The sequence below is a fragment of the Nerophis ophidion genome, linkage group LG08 (genome assembly GCF_033978795.1).
Source record: "Nerophis ophidion isolate RoL-2023_Sa linkage group LG08, RoL_Noph_v1.0, whole genome shotgun sequence".
In the NCBI taxonomy this organism is placed as follows: domain Eukaryota; kingdom Metazoa; phylum Chordata; class Actinopteri; order Syngnathiformes; family Syngnathidae; genus Nerophis; species Nerophis ophidion.
The window spans coordinates 66,916,943-66,929,337 of NC_084618.1; the positions used below are offsets into that span (position 1 = coordinate 66,916,943).

The 12,395-nt window shown below is 38.5% G+C and overlaps 2 protein-coding genes across 2 annotated transcripts in view; both read left to right on the forward strand.

The window, feature by feature from the left end:
- Window positions 1-814: 814 nt before the first annotated feature.
- On the forward strand, window positions 815-10,685 carry atxn7l3b (ataxin 7 like 3b). Its single transcript, XM_061909509.1, has 9 exons — window positions 815-946; window positions 1,378-1,428; window positions 1,502-1,631; window positions 1,725-1,857; window positions 1,925-2,096; window positions 9,110-9,210; window positions 9,651-9,673; window positions 9,773-9,818; window positions 9,919-10,685. The coding sequence occupies exons 3-9, from the start codon at window positions 1,581-1,583 to the stop codon at window positions 9,996-9,998; spliced, it is 606 nt and encodes a 201-aa protein (XP_061765493.1). The 5' UTR covers window positions 815-946; window positions 1,378-1,428; window positions 1,502-1,580; the 3' UTR covers window positions 9,999-10,685.
- A 1,131-nt stretch (window positions 10,686-11,816) lies between these two features.
- The window catches only part of smarcd2 (SWI/SNF related, matrix associated, actin dependent regulator of chromatin, subfamily d, member 2), a 29,638-nt gene continuing 29,059 nt past the window's right edge, over window positions 11,817-12,395 (forward strand). The window contains exon 1 of the mRNA XM_061909508.1: window positions 11,817-12,337. Coding sequence (XP_061765492.1) covers window positions 12,188-12,337 — 150 coding nt within the window. The 5' untranslated portion in view covers window positions 11,817-12,187. The remainder of the gene's footprint in view (window positions 12,338-12,395) is intronic.

The following is a 12,395-nucleotide window of genomic DNA, read 5'->3' on the forward strand; positions in this document are numbered from 1 at the left end:
TCATGGACAAGTAAGCCACGTTCCACATACCTGTATTATCAATGAGAATTTGGAAAAGCTGCTAATGGTGTGTTTGACGGCAAAGCAGCTTGAAGGAAACACCTTAGAAGTCAGCTTTCCAAAAAAAGGTGTACATTATTATTACATTATTTCATACAACTATTGTAGTTGTTTGTAGTACATTCCATTGTATCGTTTTTTTATACGATATATTGTTTTATATTAAATGTTAAACTTGCAGAGTTTTGGAGGTGGCAAGCATCAGTTAAATTGATTTCAATAGGGGACGTTGTTTTGAGATACAAGTAGTGCTTTCAAATTATTATTTTTCAAACTAAATATTCACACTTTTGAATTTAGATGGACGATAATTAATGAAAGATTATTACTTGCTCCAAAATACTTTTAATATTTGTACAAAAATACAAATGTATGATTGGAATGTCATCCAGGAAATGCTTTAAAAATGTTTCATTTGAATGCGCCACGTACATTTATCTGCTCCAAACTTGCAACACTTTTATCTTAAATCCAACCAGGGTTTATTTTGGAGTGAAACAGCAATTAAGTCACCTCCCAATTTGCACTGACTTAAGTCATCTACGCATAATAATGCATTATTATTTTTCGCGATTAATCACATGAGTTAACTCATTAGTTGAGCTCAGCCACAGAACCAATCTTTTAATTTCCAGGCATTTTTTTTCCATTCATTATTTTATATTTTACAGTATTTCTACATATAACTTGTTTACACTTTAAGTATGTGATGGGCGTCCTATTTAAGTGCTGGAAAATAATCATTTGAAAGTACTTTATGAAATCCGAGGTGCACCTTGAGTGAGGCGCAGAAGAGGCAGAAGGTGGAAACTCCACTCCACGTCTTTCCGCGATCGATTGCTTCTGTCTGATCTGTGATGTTAAAGATGGATGCCTGCCGCAATTGGTAAATAAACACTATTAGGCGTTTCGCGCCGTCGCCGCCGCTGCGTTCCTAGCCGGTGACGGTTTTAAAAATCCACGGCGAGATTGTTAACTTGACCTCGGCGTGTTTCGACGGGCTGTGGAGAGACTTATAAAAGAGCCGCAATGCAGCGGCGTCGAGCTTCTGGGACGAACCTCGTCTTCGCCGGCGTCGATTGGCTTTCTTTCAGCGGCGAATAAAACCCGTTCAAGGAAGCTTAAAACAGGCTAATTCCTAACCTAATTCTTAACGGTAACGTGCTATGTGTTGCTAGTCTGGATGTTAGCTTTCTGTTAGCCTGGTTAGCTTGCCGCCTTGTAACTATTTAGCCTTTCTTTGTTTTATTCCTGCTGCTTTTTTTAATAGGGGGTTGATGCATCAAAGTGTCACTAACTAACCTTATTCACCCCCAGCTAACAGACACTGGAAAAGAAGGAGGCCGGGTCGTGTTCTAACGTGTATTTGTGAGTAGTTGCAGCACATTCATTTATGCCATTGAGAAGAACTGTGATTTTATTGCAACACTGTTTGCTGCAGCCCTCTTTTTTTTTTGGCCGAGGCTTGCTGAGCTACAGCATGACCACAGCAGTGACTGCTCATCTGGTAGTTCTGGCAAATGAAAATGGAGGAGGTTTCAATGTCCAGCCTGGACAACAGCAAGCTGGAGGTGCAGTAAATAAGATAAACAACAAAAAAACTAAACCACAATGTCCTATGTATGTGAAAAGATTGTCACGTGATATGGTGCCTTTCTTGCCAGGGTCTAGCTCAGGACATCCTGTCTGACCTGGTGGAGGATGCATGCCTGGGCCTCTGCTTCGAGGTCCACCGGGCTGTCAAGCAGGGATACTTCTTCCTGGATGACACGGACCAAGAAAGCATGAGAGACTTTGGTAAGAACAATTTTGAATTTACAACAACTTGCCGTATCGCCGCGCTGACTGTCCTTGCGTGCCGAAGAAATCGTGGACCAGCCGGGTTTGGATGTGTTCGGCCAGGTGTACAACCAGTGGAAGAACAAAGAGTGCGTGTGTCCTAACTGCAGCCGCAGCATCGCCGCGTCGCGCTTTGCGCCGCACCTGGAGAAATGTCTGGGGATGGGACGCAACAGCAGCCGCATAGCCAACCGCAGGTAAGACATCTACAAACCCCGTTTCCATAGGAGTTGGGAAATTGTGTTGGATGTAAATATAAACGGAATACAATGATTTGCAAATCCTTTTCAACCCATATTCAATTGAATGCACTACAAAGACAAGATATTTGACGTTCAAACTCATAAACTTGATTTTTTTAACGATTAATAATTAACTTTTAATTTTATGGCTGCAACACGTGCCAAAGTAGTTGGGAAAAGGCACGTTCACCACTGTGTTACATCAAATTTTCTTTTAACAACACTCAATAAACGTTTGGGAACTGAGGAAACTAATTGTTGAAGCTTTGAAAGTGGAATTCTTTACCATTCTTGCTTGATGTACAGCTTAAGTTGATCAACAGTCCAGGGTCTTGTTGTCGTATTTTACGCTTCATAATGCGCCACAAATTTTCGATGTGAGACATGTCTGGACTGCAGGCAGGCCAGGAAAGAACCCGCACTCTTTTACTACGAAGCCATGCTGTTGTAACACGTGGTTTGGCATTGTTTTGTTGAAATAAGCAGGGACGTCCATGATAACGTTACTTGGATGACAACATATGTTGCTCCAAAACCTGTATGGACCATTCAGCATTAATGGTGCCTTCACAGATGTGTAAGTTACCCATTCCTTGGGCACTAATACACCTCCATACCATCACAGATGCTGGCTTTTGAACTTTGCGCCTACAACAATCCGGATGGATATTTTCCTCTTTGTTCCGGAGGACACCACGTCCACAGTTTCCAAATATAATTTGAAATGTGGACTCGTCAGACCACAGAACACTTTTCCACTTTGCATTAGTCCATCTTAGATGAGCTCGGGCCCGGCAAAGCCGTCGGCGTTCCTCGGTGTTGTTGATAAATTGAATTTGCTTTGCATAGTAGAGTTTTAACTTGCATTTACAGATGTAGCGACCAACTGTAATTACTGACAGTGGTTTTCTGAAGTGTTCCTGAGCCCATGTGGGGATATCCTTTACACACTGATGTCGGTTTTTGATGCAGTACCGCCTGAGGGATCAAAGGTCTGTAATATCATCGCTTACGTGCAGTAATTTCTCCAGATTCTCTGAACCTTTTGATAATTTTGCAGACCGCAGATGGTAAAATACCTTAAACTCCTGGCAATAGCTCGTTGAGAAATTTTGTTCTTAAACTGTTCGACAATTTGCTTGCAAATTGGTGACCCTCGCCCCATCCTTGTTTGTGAATTAGTTAGCATTTCAAGGAAGCTGCTTTTATACCCAATCATGGCACCCACCTGTTCCCAATTAGCCTGCACACATGTGGGATGTTCCAAATAAGTGTTTGAAAAAAATGTTTAGCAGTTTTAACATCAAATATGTTGTCTTTGTAGCATATTCAACTGAATATGGGTTGAAAATGATTTGCAAATCATTGTATTCCGTTTATATTTACATCTAACACAATTTCCCAACTCATATGGAAACGGGGTTTGTAAGTAAACCGTCAGTAGCAGCCGATCAGCTGCTACTGACGTTCCCTGACACAAGGCTGAAGCTTAGAGGTGACAGAGCACTCGCCGCTGCTGCTCCCAAGCTCTGGAACGACCTACCTCTGAGTGTTAGACAAGTCCCCTCTCTTCCTGTTTTTAAATCTCTCTTAAAAACATACTTTTATTCCATGGCTTTTAACACTGAGTGAGATTAATCCTGCAATGGTTCCCCGTCATACAGCTGCTGTGAACCTGTTTTTATGTTTTATTTATTTTTTATTTATTTATTTTTTATCATGTTCTGTTTGTGTTGTGTTGTGTTTGCTCGGTTCTCGTATTACCTTTTTAACCTTCCCATTGTACAGCACTTTGGCTACCCCTGTGGTAAATTTTAAATGTGCTTTATCAATAAAGTTGATTTGATTTGATTTTGCTAAGTAAACTTGGAATTGGGGGTTAAATCACCAAAAATGATTCCCGGGCGCGGCCACCACTGCTGGTCACTGCTCCCCTCACCTCTCAGGGGGTGATCAAGGGTGATGGGTCAAATGCAGAGAAAAAGTTCGCCACATCTAGTGTGTGTGTGACAATCATTAGTACTTTAACTTTAACACTACGAATTGCAGCAACTATGGCTGCACAATTTTTAGAAAAAAAACGAATTGTGGTTGTGATTCGATTTGCGATTTTTATATTTTATACAAAACCAGTGAAGTTGGCACGTTGTGTAAATCGTAAATAAAAACACAATACAATGATTTGCAAATCCTTTTCAACCTTTTTTCAACTGAATAGACTGCAAAGACAAGATACTTAACTTTCGAACTGGAAAACGTTATTTTTTGCAAATATTAGCTCATTTGTAATTTGATGCCTGCAACATGTTTAAAAAAAGCTGGCACAAGTGGCAAAAAAGACTGAGAAAGTTGAGGAATGCTCATCAAACACTTATTTGGAACATCCCACAGGCGAACAAGCTAATTGGGAAAAAGGTGGGTGCCATGATTTGTTATAAAAGCACTTTCCATTAAATGCTCAGTCATTCACAAACAAGGATGGGGCGAGGATCACCACTTTGTGAACAAATGCATAAGCAAATTTTTTAAGAACAACATTTCTCAACCAGCTATTGCAAAGAATTTAGGGATTTCACCATCTACGGTAAAATCATCCAAAGATTCAGACAATCTGGAGAAATCCCTGCATGTAAGCAGCAAGGCTGAAAACCAACATTGAATGCCCATGACCTTCAATCCCTCAGGCGGTACTGCATCAAAAACCGACGTCGATGTGTGAAGTGAATTATATTTATATAGCGCTTTTCTCTAGTGACTCAAAGCGGTTTTACATAGTAAAACCCAATATATAAGTTACATTTAAACCAGTGTGGGCGGCACTCAGAGCAAGTGGGTAAAGTGTCTTGCCCAAGGACACAACGGCAGTGACTAAAATGGTGGAAGCGAGGATGGAACCTGGAACCCTCAAGTTGCTGTCACGGCCACTCTACCAACCGAGCTATACCGCCTGTAAAGGATATAACCACATGGGCTCAGGAACACTTCAGAAAACCACTGTCAGTAACTACAGTTTGTCACTACATCGGGAAGTGCAAGTTAAAACTCTACTATGCAAAGCCAAAGCCATTTATCAACAACAACCATAAGCGCTGCCGGTTTCGCTGCACCACAGCTTATCTAAGATGGACCGATGCAAAGTGGAAAAGTGTTCTGTTGTCGGACGAGTCCACATTTTGATTGTTTTTGCAAAGTGTGGACGTTGTGTCCTCCGGAACAAAGGGGATTAGAACCATCCGGACTATTAAAGGCACAAAGTTCAAAAGCCAGCATCTGTGATGGTATGGGGGTGTATTTGTGCCCAATGGATGGGTAACTTACACATGGTAAGAACAATATGTGTAAGTTACACATATGTTCAAATGCTGAAAGGTATATAAAGGTTTCAGAGCAAAATATGTTGCCATCCTAGCTACGTTATCATGGACGCCCCTGCTTATTTCCGCAAGACAATGCCAAGCCACGTGTTACAACAACATGGCTTCATAGTAAGAGTGCAGGTAGTAGACTGGGCTGCCTGTAGTCCAGACCTGTCTCCTATCGAAAATGTGTGGCGCAATATGAAACCTAAAATACGACGAGAAAGACCCTGGACTGTTAACTTAAGATTTACATCAAGCAAGACTGGGAAAGAATTCCAACTGAAAAGTTTCAAAATTTGGTCTCCTTAGTTCCCAAATGATTACTGAGTGTTGATAAAAGGAAAGGCTATTTAACACCTTTTTTGCAATGTGTTGCTGCCAATAAATGCTAAGTTAATGTTTACTTGCAAAAAAAAATTAAGTTCCTCAGTTTGAACATTAAATATATTGTCTTTGCAATTCATTCAATTGAATATAAGTTGAAAAGGATTTGCAAATCATTATATTTTTGTTTGCGAATTACACAACGTGCCAACTTCAGTGGTTTTGGGTTTGTACATATAAATGCATAAAACTGCAAAAATAACGAGTGAAGGAAGACATGTTACTTTGACACTGTCGATCAACACAGTCTTGTTTCAAGGTGCCACACATTAGAACAATATGCAATAATTTACTTAAAAAAATATTTGACTTTATGCCGACAGATTAAGCTTTTTTCAACATCATGTTCTTAAACTGATTAAATAATAGATAAATACCTTTCAGTGTTTATAATTTAACATAATCATAACATATGATAATAATGAAAGTAACCATTTAAAATGATATAAACTTGTATTTGTATTTACTGTAGAATTGGTTACAATTGTACTGTAATTGGAAGGTAAATAACTTTATCTAAAATGGATAAACCAAACAGTTAAATGGACTCTCATATCCATAAGCAAAAATGTAACTTAACTAAATATTGAACAAGTAAAGTGCATTTTTTTCCCAGTTGTAAAAACTATGTCGGACGTTGCCTTTTTTTTTTTTATTGCAATCACGTGATCGCGGCATTTTCACTCATTCGCCTGGGTTGATGGGCTCATGTTGCCCATCCATTTTGAAGTTGATATATTCCCACAACAGACCATTTGGCTTTGTAATTACATTTTGTTTGTCTTCATTTTTGTTACTTTTGGAACTTCTCACTGGTTCTCTGTCTTTGCTTCCTGTGTGTGCGGTCTCGCTGAGTCGTTTTCTGGCCACCGAGACAAAGATTGTCCATAACTGGCAAGAGGACTCACTGCATTCAGTTAATTATAAAATAAACACGCTTAGATGCTGAGAAAGATGCACAGAGCGAGACATAGACAAAAAAAAAAACACCTCAAACTCTTGGGGTACGTAATCACACTATTTAAACCCTCAATGTCAATTAATCGTGCAGCCCTAGCAGCATCAATTTTATTCAGTCCTTCCAACATCTTGCAGTGTTTTTTTGTTATTGTTGTGGAAAAAGTTGCCATTTTTTTAGGCTTATTTTGAGCAATTTTGTGAATTTGTTAACAATGCTTTAAGTGTTCCTTGTAACATTAACCTTCAAAAATGAATTGTTTTTCTAACAATACAACTGTGTCCATGGACGTATTTTCTGAGTTTGTAAACAATAACAAAAATTATCAAATATTGTGGTCGTAAAATATCGATGTAATCGCTGTAATATCAACCTGTTGATACTGTACAGTAGAACCTCGATTTACGAACATAATTAGTTTTTCATTAGGGTTCGTTATTCGAAAAGTTTGGATAGTGAAGCAAATTTCTCCATAAGAAACAATGTAAAAATATAAAGGGGCTCCAGCCTCGACAAATGTCCATATTTTAATGAAGGTTTACTGAAAGTGCTGTACAGTACTGCATATCAAAACTGTATATCAAACAAACATAACACTGGAGGTGATGAATTAACTATCTCTTTATTTACAACAACAACAAGCTGCTGTCCTCTGTATTCGCTGCTCTGCCAACACACGCACAAACAAAAAAGTCCCTTTGGTGCCCTCACAAACCATCAAAAATCACATTAATTCTTAACAATTATATTGCTACATTAATACACTTTTAAAAAAAGTAAAATCCACTTAACATCAACATTTGCAAAACAAGAGCTGACGAGAAAGGAACAGACCGTTGAGAAGGGTGGAGGGGGGGGGGGGCTGGGTTCTGTGTGTGTGTGTGTGTGTGTGTGTTGTCTTGGAAAAGGCGCCGCTGAACGAGAGGTAGCTCTTCTCCTCTGTGAAATAAGTCTGCTTTAACATTTTTTCCCCGAAAAGTCCTGTCTCATCACAATTAAAACTGGCTGTGTCGATTCTTCCATACTTGCGAGCACCTTTATTGTTCTCCTCATAAATAGTCTTTTTTTTTTTAACTCTACAGTGAGTTAAGAAAAATTACTGGAGTTGGCAAAATGTTCAAAACTTGTCAAAAGAAGACATACAGGCTGAATGAAGCGCTGAGAAGTGACAACTAGTGTACTGCACAGCAAGTGACGTACAGGGCTCCCCTTTTCCAAAATTGCTGAGCCCTATGACACAAAAATGGCTGCAGGCGGGACACAAAATGAATGAATGAAGCGTTTGTACACAGAGACATGGTTTGCACACGTATATGGCTCATTCTAAAATTTCGTAAATCAAGGTTCCACTGTACTTTGCAGCGTTAGAGCAAATAGTTGTGTCGATCCGCTAATTTACGTCTCATTCTAGCTTACCGGTTAGCATGACTTCTTGTATTTTCTTACAGTCTGTAGTATAGAATGTTTTGCTAGTCCTCCAGTGCTTGCAAATCACATACTGTAGTTTATTTACTGACAAGGAGGCGAGAATTGGTGACTCGCACTGAGGGACGTTAACCACTAGCATGCTAGTGATGACGCTACTGTGCATTAAGTGTTCATTATCTTGTCACTGCCAAATTTGAAGGACACAGCTGGAATGTGTTATCAACATGCATTATCACAAAAGTATTAAAATCTGTATTCTGTTCTCCTATCGTTAGAATTTTTATAGTTTTAAACTAGGCATTGTCAAACCGTGTTACTTGTACCACCAGTGGTACGCCGGCTCCATCTAGAGGTATGCCAAACAATCACCTTATTAAAGTACAGTGTTTTAGTTTCCTAGTGTTACTGTTCAAACCGTGTGTAATGTTACAGTGGCCAAAAAGATATTAAATATACTTGTTAAATAAAACATTTGCCTTATTTTTGATAAATACCTAGGCCTAATACGCTACTGTATTTTAATGTTGGTCATTATGATGGTACTTGGAGAGACATCTATTTTCTGAGGTGTTACTTGGTGAAAAAGGTTTGCGAACCACTGGTCTATACTTTCAAGCATGATGCCAACGTCATATTCTGCATGAGTCACTGCACAGGCATTAGTCTTAAAGTCTCTCCAGATGTACTTTTTTTAAGAGTTCAGTTCATCTTATGATATTTATTGTATTCATTTTGTTATTTTAAAAGCATGTTTTATTGAGTAATGCTGAGTCATTGTGTGTGTGTGTGTGTGTGTGTGTGTGTGTGTGTGTGTGTGTGTGCATGTGTGTGTGTCATAGAATAGTGACGGGTAACAACACCAACAACAAGTCCGAGAGTGATCAAGAAGACAACGATGACGTCAATGATAACGACTGGTCTTACGGGGCGGAAAAGAAAGGTGACTGTTTCTATTCTAATTTATCAAATGCATTGATCCAAGTATAAGACAAGCTGTCTTTTTACAATCAGTTTTTGGACAAAGGTTTAAGAGAAAACCCAATGCCAAAAACCTGTGAAATTACATATTTTTTATTGTTAAAATAATGTTTATTTAATTTTATTTTCTTAGCTGTTATTCTTTAATGCCTTTGCTTCATTGATCCAAATCATTTTAGAATTGGTCTCATAATAGTATACATGGGTGCGTGAGTGACTGAGAGAAAAGCTCTGACACACTTGAGAGAGAAGTTGATAGGCGCCATAATATAAGCCAACCTTTTACTGACTTTCTTTTTAGGGAAAAAAAACGTCTTATATAGGGTCAATACAGTATGTATTATTAATATAATTGATCATTCATTTATAAATCAAAATATTTTTTTTCCTCCTACTTTACAGCCAAAAAAAGGAAATCAGATAAGGTACAGTGTTCATTATCGCTCTCTTTTATTTGTTACTATTCAGTTTTGACTAAGTTTTGTGGTATTTTTTTCCTGTTTGTTTTTTTGGGTCTATCTCAGAATCCAAACTCGCCCAGAAGATCCAAATCATTTAAGCATAAGAGCAGTAAGTAAAAGACAGATGTTGTAAATTAAACATATTTATAAATATGAACGAATTAAATGACTATATTGACAAAACTCCACCTACTCTGCATCTCCAATAGGCATGATGGGCCCTCGGCGTCGCATGGACAACCAGGAAAGCCCGCGCATGCTGATGAAAGATGAGGCATTCCCTCAATAACACACACACACATGCACACACACACACACACACACGCACACACACACACACACACACACACACACACACACACACACACAGGAAGACCAACAGTACTTTAATCATGTGAAATGTTGGTGTTTTTGGTGACTTTTCTGCAGACTCTGACCTCTCAATTTATACTTGACACATTTTTGTTTTTTAACGCCCGCTCACATACAGACACTGGCTTTCAATGTAACAATGAATCATTTTACATATTCCAAGTGTATGTACAGTAAAATCACTCGGTGTCCCAGCAAGATTTATTACAAAAGTGAGGGCTTTTGTATTTCATTGCAATTAAAAAAAAAAAAAAAGAAAGAAAATTTTATTTTGTAAATTTAAGGGTCACATTACGTTTCAGAGAATCGTTATAAGGAATGATTTGTCTTGTTCTTTTTACATCCAGTTATTTGTGTGTATTTGAAAGAGTTATCATTCACCAGCGAGTGATTTAATCGAATTGTACAAGCAGTTATTTTGCGACACAAAGCGGGTGTCCTTTTTATTTTTTATTTTTAGGAAGGTGGGAAAATGTTGTGTTTACATTGTAAAAGGGTTACAGGTGTGATGTGACAGTGTAAATATTCCAGTAGTTGAATTGCTGCTATCATGGCTCAGTTTCATTCATCTGTCTATCATAGTAATAAATGATTTGTTACATTTCTTGTTTTCCCTTTTTTTGGTTGGATACAACATTATTTATCATACAGTGGTAAAAGGGACAAGCGGTAGGAAATGAATGGATGGATGGTAAAAAGTAGGGCTCATTCAATATCGATTCTTGGGGTCGCAATTAGATTACATATTGATTTTTTTCGATTCAACGCGATTCTCGATTCAAAAATGATATTTTTCTGATTCAAAGCGATTCTGTATTCATTCAATACATAGGATTTTAGCAGGATGTACCTCAGTCTGCTGACATGCTAGCAGAGTAGTAGATTTTGAAAAAAAAACATTTTATAATTGTAAAGGACAATGTTTTATCAACTGATTGCAATAATGTAAATTCGTTTTAACTATTAAATGAACCAAAAATATGACTATTTTATCTTTGTCGAAACATTGGACACAGTGTGTTGTCAAGCTTATGAGATGCGATGCAAGTGTAAGCCACTGTGACACTATTGTTCTTTTTTTTTATTTTTATAAATGTCTAATGATAATGTCAATAAGGGATTTTTAGTCACTGCTAAACGGAAATTATAACTAATATTGATAGTGTTGTTGATAAAATTCATTTTTGTTTCACTACTTTTGGTGTGTTTGTGTCTCCCTTCAATTGCTCTGTTTATTGCAGTTCTGAATGTTGCTGTGTCAGGTTTGGTTTTGGAATTGGATTGCATTGTTATGGTATTGCTGTGTATTGGTTTGTTGGAATGATAAAATAAATGAATGAAAAAATCGATTTAAAAAAAAGAGAATTGATTCTGAATCGCACAAAATGAGAATTGCGATTCGAATTCGAATCGATTTTCCCCCACACCCCTAGTAAAAAGACTGCAAAAGCTTCACAGTACTGCTGTTTAGGCGCTAACAATAGAGGGTGCTGTTGACCCAACAAATACAGATACAACGCGCTTCAAACTTGCTACGATATGCCCCATTCATGTGCATCCCCTCAACGCGGAATTATGAGACGTTATAGTTAAGATGGAGATTGTGTATAAATCGAAACTATTAAAGTAAATCAATGTTGCGGTTCTATTTAATACACATAAGAGAAAGACAGCGTGAGTGAGAGGGTCAGTTAACATCATTTACAGTATGAATTCAAATGTCCGATAATTTTGAACGCAGCATTCGTGTGTGGCGTTAACTGAAAAACTTGTCCGTGTTGACGACGTTACTGACTACTTGTGTCGCAACTTTGTCGTGTGTGTTCCTCCTGACTTTAGGACGACACACGCCGGCTATTAACACGCCGAAGATGCTCATTTCATCTTGGAATCATGTTGGAAGACTAACAGAAGCCACGAGTTGGTGTTTGGAAGGCAACAAGTAGTTGGACTCAAAAACCCGGAACGAGCTCAAATATTTAAGCTAGCGCTTTGTTGACACCGCCGACTCAACTGTCAAACTTCAGTCCAAACACTTTTGAGTGTTAGCCGCTCAACAGATAAGGCGATTTATCTTTATTTATCCGGCGTTACTGGAACTGAGAGATGGCAACGAGAGGCTTCACCGGACCACCAATGAACCCTTGTGTGAACCCCATGAATATTGCACATGCTGGCGGCTTGAGGATGGCCGGAATGCCGCTAAGTCATGGTGGGTACTCCCGTTCCATGGGCGGCGGACCCCAGTACCCCCAGGTTGGTCTTCTGCTTACTTTTACTTAGACGTTATTAACAAGTAAATAATAATATATCG

Coding starts and splice junctions, on each gene's coding strand:
- atxn7l3b (XM_061909509.1), top strand. CDS start 1,581: ATGAAAATGGAGGAGGTTTCAATGTCCAGCCTGGACAACAGCAAGCTG. Junction 1,632..1,724: donor TGGACAACAGCAAGCTGGAG/GTGCAGTAAATA, acceptor CTTTCTTGCCAG/GGTCTAGCTCAGGACATCCT. Junction 9,211..9,650: donor TTACGGGGCGGAAAAGAAAG/GTGACTGTTTCT, acceptor CCTACTTTACAG/CCAAAAAAAGGAAATCAGAT.